At 48.1% G+C, this 10,767-nt stretch overlaps 1 protein-coding gene across 1 annotated transcript in view; it reads left to right on the top strand.

Annotated features, from left to right (window-relative positions):
- The first annotated feature begins 4,529 nt into the window (after positions 1-4,529).
- Positions 4,530-10,767, top strand: part of SLC6A5 (solute carrier family 6 member 5) — a 28,097-nt gene continuing 21,859 nt past the window's right edge. Inside the window, exons 1-6 of the mRNA XM_031553395.1 lie at positions 4,530-5,051; positions 6,058-6,196; positions 7,308-7,439; positions 7,540-7,713; positions 8,216-8,357; positions 8,791-8,923. Coding sequence (XP_031409255.1) covers positions 4,545-5,051; positions 6,058-6,196; positions 7,308-7,439; positions 7,540-7,713; positions 8,216-8,357; positions 8,791-8,923 — 1,227 coding nt within the window. The 5' untranslated portion in view covers positions 4,530-4,544. The remainder of the gene's footprint in view (positions 5,052-6,057; positions 6,197-7,307; positions 7,440-7,539; positions 7,714-8,215; positions 8,358-8,790; positions 8,924-10,767) is intronic.

Raw genomic sequence — 10,767 nt, 5'->3', positions numbered from 1 at the left:
TTTGTTTGTTTTTCTTTTTAAAATTTTCATTTATGTATATTTATTTGTTTTTTGATAAAGAGATCGGTGGGCTCCATCCTGTGTTTATTATGCCCTAGATTGGCCTATGGTTAGGGAAACTGTCTGGACGAATGAAGAAACATGCATGTATGGGTTAAATAGCTGTTAGGAGCATCAATGCCTGGCCAGTGGTGCAGAAATTTCCTCCAGATGCTTCTGTTTCTCCCCCCTCCCCCCCACCTGATCCCCCTTTCTCTTCACTTCGATTATTTACAGTGATCTAGGCTGAAGGAGCAAAATCTCTCTGGAAACTGGGTGCTTGTCGCAATGAGGATGCACGACTTTGGCAATGTGCTGAAAACCCAAGGGCCATCCATTGAGTTATCCGGGTTAAAGCGAATGGAGAGGAGAGCATCAAAAAGTGGATAGTAGAGCCAGTAGTGAGCCTGAGGCATATCACGGGAGGAAATTAACAGGTAATTATCGCCTTAAAGATTTTTACGGTCTCTTCATTATTTGGACGTAATTAACTGAGAAAGGGGAAATATTGCAGCCTGATAAGGTTCTTCGGCTTAAGGAAGGGTCCATGGGAAGGGTTCTGCATGGAAGACTGTGTTCAGCTGAATTAAGGCTATAAAAATAATCTACGTCCGGTTAGAATTGAAAAAGAGGAAATTGGAGATGTATCACTTCGCAGGATGCTGCAAAGTGGTTTTGTTTTTTTTTGTTGTTGTTGTTGTTCTGAGTTTGATTGCTCAAAGCTGCGGGAATGCAACGCTATTTCAGCTTTACATTACGCATCGCTGTAGATGAATTATTACAATGGTTGCCACCATCGCTGTTAGATATATGCGTAGATATTTAATGCACGCAAACACATCAGCATTGCCGCGTTGCCCAAAGGGGGAACATCTCCGCAAGATTTGGGAACGGAGGCGGGTTAACTCCCCAGGGATCGGTGCCAAGGAGCGGGTGCGCAGACACGGGAACGGCTTGGCACTGCGGCTGCAGCCATCCAACGGAGGCAAACTTGGCAGCGGACTTGGCAGGGGAGGGGGAAGGAGGCAGATGTCGGAGCAGCGGCTGAAGCCCGAACGGGGCTCAGAGCAGGGCTGATAGCTGCGGGCTGTCCGCCCGTCCGGGGGTTGCTGAGCGGTGTAGGTTTCGCCGCCGGCTCGCGGAGTGGCTCGGCTTTTCCGTAAGGAGAGGGAGGAGGGGGTCTCCCCTTTTTGAGAGGTGCTGGACTGCGTTGCTCTGCGAGTTTCCCTCCGAACCTTCGCTGCGGAGCTCGGTGAGAGCCTCCGAGTCCTCACCGAGCGGGGGAGGCGGTGGGAATCGAGTGAGGGGGCCGGGGCCTGCTAATGGGAGTAGAACCTCCATCTCACGTTGCAGTGCTGAGTGAGAAGGGAAAGAATATCACTTAGAAAAGAGTGAATTAATTGCATCAAATCATCTGAAAACAAAACAAAACAAGCAAACAAACAAAAACCCCCAAAAGTCAACCCTCTGGTTTTAGAAGAAGTTTGGAGCTGGTGCCTTGTCGTTTCGAGTTTGCTCCGTGCCCTTAGAGACACGAAGGACAGCCGAGCTGGCGGCCCCGCTCCGCTCCCGGCGCTGACAACGAGACGCTCCCCCCGCCCAGCACAACTGCGCGCTGTGTGCCCCCAGTGCTGCACGCACTGGTACGGGGAAACATATAGAGTTAGGTGAAGAGAGGAGCGTAAAGCAACGCATGGAATTGTATGAGCATAAATATACCTCTATATGCTTACAGTTATACGCCTGAAAAGAGAAGGCAGGCACTCAGGCTTAAGTATGTTTTAAGCACCAGCAATGATCTATGTTGTAAAAACGCTTTGAAACTCTGCTCTAAGGTGAAAGATTTTTTTTATTTTTTTTTTTTTTTCCCGCCTGGGAGACGCGACGCTCTTCCCTGCGAAAAGCTGGCTTTTCTATCCCCGGTCTCCTTTGCTTTCGTGGCTCATGGAAGAACACGCGCAGGTGAGTTTTTGCTGCCGTCCGCAGTGGCCAGGGGCCGCCCCCGCAGCCCCCGGTGGTGAGCCGTGGTACCAAGGACGTGCGAGAATTGCGTTTGGTACACGAGAGCCCAGCGCAGCGCCCGCCCGTCCCACGCGTAGGTGCGCACCCCGAGTTGCTCACGCTGAAACAGCAAATAGTCTCGGGAGGAGCTGACGCTAGCACGGCGTATGCGGAGGGACAGCAGCTCTCCCTCTGACGTTAAAACAATTGAGAAGGTTGCTTAGGGAGTGTCCCGTTTTGCCTACGCGTTTTTATTTCTTCAGTGAGAGTTAAGGTTTCCTGCGCACAGTACGTGTCCCTTGCATAGAAAATAACACGAGAGATGATTACGGGTGGGTTACTTCGTTGGAAAAAAGATTGTGGCTTAACTTCTGGCTTAGAACGATGAGGAATCGTTCCCCAGTTCTCAAACAAAAAAGCGTTTGATGGGTGGGGAAGAACTCCTCTCACCTGACTGCAGTTGCTTTCACCTTGGCTCCCTCTTAAGTCTTATTAGGACAGTTTTGATGAAGGAGAATGGCTTACAGTGTGTATCGTTTTCATTTATTTAGGGGTGAGGTCTTCCCCCCGTGATGCACAGTAAAAGATAGGCAATGCAGTGTTGTGTGATGGTGCAAAGAGTCCAAGGAAGACAACTAAAATGTCTGAATGCTATATGCACAGTGAATGCCTCTCTCTATAAATAGATATGTGGCTATATATAGATAATTATCCTATGTATAAGATATTTTAAATTTGGTTATAACGTGAAGTACAAGAATGGCAGAAAAAAAAGAGAATAGTGGGTAGGGGGAGAGGTGTAGAAATGGGTGGTTGTTCCCCCTTCCCGCACATTTCTGGCTGCAGTACTGCGTGTTTCTCACGTTTCCCCTAATTACCAGAAAGAAAGTTCTTCCATGCTCTTGCTGGATTTGGTTTAGTAATCAGCCCCCATATGAGTCACACAGAACACGCAATCCCACTGCCGCATGAGTGACAGCTAGCCGACGCTCTGGCTTCTCGTTGTCCCTTTAAAACCTGAATCCAAGGATAATGATTTATCAAACTCTTATTATCACAAAAATGTCAAACGAAGGGCACCTTGCTATGCACTGACGCAAACCCAGTCTTTCCCACGGAAGTATAGAAGCTTTGCTCTGGACTGGGCAAAATCCAGTCCATCAATTGCCTGTACTGCAGCTTTTACTTCTACCAAGTCAATCCGTTGCTATTTAAGACGGGGTAAGCGCTCGATTTCTTTTCTTTGAAATTTGGAAGGACTGAAGGGAGGGGGAGGTTCGTGGTTGAATTTGGTGCTTGTGTTGGTTCTCGGCTACTCGTCCTTTGTAGCCAGGCAGCGATGCCGGGGGAGCTGTCCGCGGTGCTGGGGAGCTGTCCGCGGTGCTGCCCGTGGAACCGCCGCTGGGTGAAGGCTCCCGCAGCGCGGGGTAGGGCTGCTGCAGGGCGGTGGGTGCGCGGAGCGGGGAGTAGGGGGGGTAGGGGGAGCCGTCCGTACCGTACTGGGGCAGGGAATGAACCCTCTCCCCCCCTTGCCCTGCCGCTACGGATCGGGAGATGAGATTATGGTGTAGATAACTTGCACGGAAAGCGCGACGGGTAGTTCCATGAAACCTCGCTGCATGTAGCTCTGAAAAGATGGTACGTTTTTTAAAGATAATTTTTAACAAAGAGAAAAGAGAGGGACCATCTGCGGGCTTCTTGAGGTAAAAGAAGAGACTGTGTTTTAAAATATAATTTTAGACTGATGGGAAAGGCAGGTGAATGGGAATGTCAGTACTCTGTTTAGCCTAGAGAGAATGTTTAAAAATAAACTTCAGAGGTGTGCAAATAGAAAATGTTAGAAAAATAAGAAGGAAAGCCATCTGTTACTGGTCATAATTGCTCTTTGGTGGTGTGGTTATTTGCCTGTATCGCTGCCTTGCTATTGGGTTTTGGAAGGTGGCAGACAGCTCAGAAATGCTCACTAGCACTATTTCACTTGTTTTTTAACATCTCTGCCTGCCTACAGGGCAGCTTGTCTATTGCCTGTATTAAAAAAAATAAAGGGGAGCGAGAAAAGCCAATGTGCATTGTTGAATGACAGAAAGGAAATGGGGCGTAAAATTAAAGAATCTTTCTACACTGGTGATAGGGAAGGGAGCATCCTACACTCGTGATATGAAACCTAACGAGGTCTGGCAGAGCAGTGCTGTAGAAACATTTATCTAAAACTCAAATTGCGGGTTTCCAGCCACTGTTTTTTTTTTTTTGTTATCGTTTCTGACTGTTTTCTCCGTCAGAGTGTTAACATTGAATGAGAGAGCAAGCAGAGGAACTGGGACACCTCGAAATTCGCCAAAGCTCCTTTTTTTTTTTCTTCCCCCTAAATCCAAATTTTCTAGCGGGCACGTTTTGTGCCTGAGGAAAGAAATCAGTAAAATCTCTGCAGTCCGATCTTTTTTATTATTATTATTTTAATAAAATATGTGACATTGTTATTTCAGGATTATACCAGCCAAAGGGATATGAACAGGCAGGCTGTGAACAGTCCTGAAACAGTTCCTCCTGGACCAAATGAAGGTGCAGGAGTTGGAAGGATCAGCCCCGAAAACGAGCCGCAGAACGCCCCACTGCAACCCCCTGCCGCCATGGCTAGGCTCCCACGGTCGCTCTCCAACGACTACAAAACACTTCTCTCTGAAGAAACCAAACAAAATGATTTGGAGAGGACGAAAGTCGGAATCTGCAAGCTCAGCAGCACCCCGGTGCAAGCCAACTCCATGCTCCGGAGGGAATCTGCTGAGACCTTTCCGTACAAGCAAGTGGCCGGGGCAGCGGCTGCCGGGCAAGCTGTGATCCCTCACTGCAAAATTGCCGCTTTGCAAAGCACAGACGGGGACGGTAACCCAGCTCTGGGTAAGAGCACGCTGGAACAAAACAATGCCAAAAGCACCTGGGTGACCTTGAGCCAGAGCACCGTGGTACTGGGTACAGATGGCAACACCTCTGTTCTTCCTGGCAGAGTGGAGGGGGTAAGTTCCTCCTTGCAGGATTTCTCACCCCCCTGAGGGAATAAGAGATCATTTGGGGCTGAAGCTCTAATGGGAGCGGACCCGACAAGTAGGGGAGGGGGCTGCTTCGTGGGGAGGGGAAAAGAGAAAAGGGGAGAGAGAGCAGCAGATAAGCTGCTGTGCCGCTGATTGTCGTTAATAACGAGGTATCGGTATAAACACCGATCAATAGCTCTCGGCTCATTCCCGTGTGCTCGACGAGCCGTGCTCTCCAGGCACCGACGCTGCCTGGGAGAGAAGTTCCTTGTGCTCGTACCTGAGTCTGCCCCAGGAGAAAGAGCAGAGAAGGAAATTTGGGCATCCCTTGGCTCCGGCGGGAGGTCCTGCAGACTTCACAAGCTGTGCGCTCCGCGCACGAGGTGCCCCCCACCCGAGCTGAACGCCCCGGAGCCAAAAATAGGGCCAAAGAATCCAACCGAGACCCCAGAACGTCAGACTGTGCTCTGAGGTGATTGACATTTGCGAGGTGGGAGGCTGGGAAGGAGCATCCCACCCCCATCGTCCGTACCGACCTGCGGAGCCGGCTTTACCCTGAAAGGAGAAGTGGGGAGGCTTCGTTTCGCAAAAACGATTTTTAGTTTTCTCAGGGTAAAGGACTGAGCCTGCAGGGGCGGGCGGGGACCCCCGAGGGCACCTCGGAACTGCAACCGTGGGGATCCCGCTCCGGGGACTGAGTCGGGCAGCTCCCCCCCCCTTTCGCCACTCTCCTCTTCTCCCCCCCTCCCCCCAGGGCCAGAGATGCGCATTGCAGGGGTTGGAGCTTCGGAAGCGAAATGTCGGGCCGAGCCCTGCGCCCTTCGCCCAGGGGAAGCACGGGAGGGGGGGGACGGGACAAGGAATACATACATGGACGTAGTCCCACACCCACCACCTCCCTTCCCTTGGGGGCAGCCGCTAATTGCGATGGTTGTTTGCCACCGTGGCTGTTTTCCGATCTCCCCCCTTCGTTTTTTTTTTCCCCCTTTAGGAAGACGATATAGGGGATGAAAACAAAGCCCGAGGGAACTGGTCCAGCAAGCTGGATTTCATCCTCTCCATGGTGGGTTATGCAGTGGGGCTGGGCAATGTCTGGAGGTTCCCGTACCTGGCCTTTAAGAATGGGGGAGGTAGGATGGCTTTTTCCTGTCTCTCTTCCTGCAGTACCGTACGTGGCTGAGCTGGGAGCTGCCCCCGTCCCTAGGTGGGGAGAAACCCGAGGGGAGCGGAGGCTGGGGTCGGGCAGTCGCGTACGTGCCCGCGCATCAGACTGAGCGCGAGTCCTCGCTGTGCTTTCAGTTTGGTTGGGTTTTCTATTATTATTATTCCTATTGAAAAGCTGATGGTCAGCAGGGAAGTTCCAACGAGATTTCGTTCGCATTTTTCGTTTAAGGAAAAAAAAAAAAAAAGAACAAACGAAACACACACGAAAAACAAACAAACAAAAAAAATGCCAAGCAGGAGAGCGAGGGGAACGAAGAGCGAACGACGGGTCGCTTCGGCCGCATCCCTCACCCAATGGTCCCTGATGTGGGGACGGGAAGGACGGGAAAGTGGCAGGAGAGGGGGGAGAAAAAGGATTCCAGGACGCAGGTGGAAGCAGAGTCAATGTTCGTCTTGTTTTGAGCTGTTTGAGGATTAGTCTTAACGCAATTGGTGACAGATTGAAAAATACTCTTCGGAAATGCTGTTCGGCCGAGTGGAATCACAGAATATGATTCTAGGAGAAAAGATTTGGAAGGAGGGTTAACGGTTCACAAAAGGAAGAAGTTGATGAGCAGAGGCTCCATTCAAACTCCCGTTCGCGTTGCCCACCCGCCGCAGCTGCCAGCGCAGCGCTCTGGCACGGGGCTCTTGGTGCTGGGATCGTATTAAACAGCTGCACCGCCCCCGTGAGGGCTGCTTTGTGCTTTTGTAGCGGTTTAGAGGATAGTCATCTTTAAAATATAGATATATTAAAAAGTTGTGCAGGTTTTTTGTTTTCTTTTCTTTTTTTCCCCCCACTACTCTTACAAAAGCGAGGGGCTGTTAAAATCCTCAGCTAACGCTCTTATCATGTTGAGCTACAGCTGGAAAAGCAGCAAAGCTCGCTCTCCGTCGGGGCTGCGGGCACCGGTACTCGCGAACAAAGAGAACCACTTTCGGTGCTGTCGAACCCCCCCGGTGCTGCGCGTTGCCCGGGCCGCTGCCGCCCCCCCATGACTCACTCTGTGCTCTGCTCTCCTCCTTCTCTCCCCCAAGGTGCGTTCCTCATCCCCTACCTGATGATGCTGGCTCTCGCCGGCATCCCCATCTTCTTTCTGGAGGTCTCCCTGGGGCAGTTCGCTAGCCAGGGCCCCGTCTCGGTGTGGAAAGCCATCCCCGCCCTGCAAGGTGAGCGGGGCAGCAGCAGCCCCCCCGACTACTTTTGGGGAGCCCCCCCCTGCTGGACTCCCTCTTGGCTGTTGTTTTTTTTCTTCTCTCTCTCTCTCAGGCTGCGGCATCGCGATGTTGATCATCTCCGTTCTGATAGCCATATATTACAATATTATTCTGTGCTACACTCTTTTCTACCTTTTTGCCTCCTTTGTACCCGTGCTCCCTTGGGCGTCCTGTAACAACCCTTGGAACACGCCGGACTGTAAAGACAAAAACAAACTTTTACTGGGTAAGTGGGGGCTGATGGGGCTTTCTTCATTCAAAATCCACACTAACCAGCGATGGCTTATGCCTTTTCCCATGCTCCATTGCTGGCTCTGTGTCCCTCAGTATGCATTTGGTTCTGGCATAAAATCTGACCCCCCCTGCTGCCAGCAATGTGCTTCTCTTTTGTGGAGCTGAGCTCCTGAGCATCTCGATAGGCATGTCTACATCTACATAAGAAGGAAGGTGTTATGCTGGACAGGCCTGTGATGAGCTTGATGTAAGCTTTCCCCTCGAACTTTGTTTGGTTCAGACCCTTTTTATACCTTGGGCTTTTGGCTATTAGGAGGAAAATGGTCAGATATTGAGACTTACTGCTCTTAGAGCCCCCTGCAAGCAAAGTATTACAGAAAGGAAACACAACTGAATTTCAAGTAATGCTTTCATTGTCATTTTACGCTCAAATGATAAAACAATCCAATCAACTTTTTTTTTCTTTTCCTTTTCCTTCTTCCCCTCCACCCCAGATTCATGCATCATTGGTGACCACCCAAAAATACAAATCAAGAACTCTACTTTCTGTATGAGTGCCTATCCAAACTTGACAATGGTTAACTTCACCAGTGAAGGAAATAAGACATTTGTCAGTGGAAGTGAAGAATATTTCAAGTAAGATCTTTACTTAAAAATGTCATGTTGCTTATTCAAAATCTGCAGTAGCACAGATAGTCACTCAGTAATGCAGGAACAAACTGTTTAGAAGACTGGAAATGTCATCTTTAAGGACAGTGAACGATACCCGCTTTTATGTGTAATAACAATGAAAGCTCATTTGTAAGGATTGTATCATTTTTGTCCTATTCCTGTGGTGCTTAGCACAGCTGGAGTGTTGGCCCACGCTTGGCATTTTTATTTCCTACTGCAATGCAGATACATAAAATAATACGTGGTGAGATTCACTGGAACCTTCTAGAGGAACCACTGGGGATGCTAAAGCAGAACAAAATACTGTAGGATTTTGCACTGAATTACTCTCTGCAGTTGTTGTATTTTTTTCTATATTTTTTTTAAATGTACTTTTTCTTTTTAATTATTATTTTAGGTACTTTGTATTGAAGATTTCAGCAGGGATTGAATACCCCGGTGAGATTAGGTGGCCCTTGGCGCTGTCTCTTTTCCTAGCCTGGGTGATTGTGTATGCCTCCCTTGCTAAAGGAATCAAGTCATCAGGAAAAGTAAGAAAATCATCTGCAATTGCACACTTCCAGGAAAGCAGCGCACTGCTCTGATGGAATCATGCCCCTCTTTAAAGCTCTGAGAGCTGGTTTCAACAAATGTCTGAATAGTAATGAAGTGCCCTGTTCCTTTCCAAGATTTGTTGTCTGGCTGTAATATTAAAAAGATAATTTTGTGTTAGCCTTTGCTCCCTAATCTGCACTAAATTTAAAATGAGTCCTTTTGCTGTACTTAGCAACTGGATGGCAAAAATAGTGCCTTCCCTATTCTGTGTGGTGTTCATCAAAAATTCTGCAGTTGCCTCAACTGTCATTATAATTAGGGAAGCCATGATGTAAATGAAGATGATATCCAACAAGTTTTAAATCAGTACTGAACCTGAACAGTTCTGTGGTGGATGTGAGCAGAGGCATTATGTATGCTGTTGTCCTGAATATTGGTGGCAACTTTCTGAAACTACTCCTTTCCTTAACCCAGACCCCTTTCTCTGGCTTTTCACATTTCCTTCCCCTACCTCCATGTAATTCCCTCCCCTGGATCCTAAATCTCCAGCCTGGGGCCAAGTATCACGGCCAGGAGGAAGCTGTGCTCTCATGAACAGAGAAGTACAGGTGCATTGGTTGGCAAGGCAGCCCTCTGAGCAGGGAAACATTGCCCTGTACTTGGTGGCAGTGCTGGTTTGGGTTTATTTCATCACACTGAATGCAGTGTTTGAGACTTTTCCATCAATGCCACTGCACTGCTCGCAGATAAAAATATTAGATGAGCTGTAGCAAAATGTAGTTTATTTATGAAGTGTAGACTGAGAAAAATGAATGTCCCTCAAACCAACCAACCAACCAACCAAACAAACAAAAAAACAACCCTGCATCAGAATAGAATGGATTAACTAGAAGTTTTCTGGGATAGCACAAATCCAGAGGCTAGAGTACCAGGGAAAATTAACAACAGTGAGATATGTCAGTCTGCAAAACAGTTTTGTCTCTGGCTCCAGACTCTGGCTGTCAGCCAAGTGCCCACTGTGGTGAATTGCAGCAGTGTTGGTCTGTCTATTGAATGTGCTAAGGACCAGACTGGTAAAGTCAACTGGTTTTGGAGGTCTGAAAGCTTAGGTTACTGTATGTACTGTACTGATGTGGAGACTACTAGCCTGCTGAATTTGTGTAGGTCTTATCTAAATGACAGAATTGTTGCATCCAGGTTTAACATAAATTCCCTGAGTGACATGCATCAGGCTAGCTTAATTATGTTCCAGTTTACTTAAGAAACCCCAAGTAAATTTGTTTTAAAATGAAGAGTGGAAACAACACTCATCTGGAATAACCATGTGGTCTGGCTCTCCTGGATAAGAATTTCTCTCTTTCTCTGGAGTAACTTTTTCCAGTTGCTTCAGAGATGCAGTGAAAACAGGAATCTGATCTGCCTGTACATGCCTTTAAAAGTCAAGTGCAAATATGCTGATGTAGCTATTTCCCAGGAATACTGCTTAGATGGAAATAGATTTTATCACTTGCTATGGTTAAATGAAATTCCATTCACTGCACTAAGCACAACTTCTTGAAATGCCCCTTGAAACAGCAAGGAGAAAGCTGGAAAAGCAGTTTCAAAAGTCACCTCAGCTCAGAGGATTCCAGTCCCTGTGGGATCCAGAAGTTGAAGTGTAAAAGGATTTTAAATACTTTGGGGTAGAGAGTATGGCCTAACGGGTTGTAACTTTGCCATTTTATTTGACTAGAGAGAGCCCTGCTCTGTACTAGATAATTATGAAGACATTTAATGCACAACCTCTGCTGTGTTTTTAGACCCAATGATTATTATGTCTGTCTGGATCATTCTGCTGACT

Source organism: Meleagris gallopavo, chromosome 5 (genome assembly GCF_000146605.3).
Source record: "Meleagris gallopavo isolate NT-WF06-2002-E0010 breed Aviagen turkey brand Nicholas breeding stock chromosome 5, Turkey_5.1, whole genome shotgun sequence".
NCBI classification, from domain to species: domain Eukaryota; kingdom Metazoa; phylum Chordata; class Aves; order Galliformes; family Phasianidae; genus Meleagris; species Meleagris gallopavo.
The sequence above is the reverse complement of the archived record's forward strand: the minus strand, read 5'-3'. Positions and strand labels throughout refer to the sequence as shown.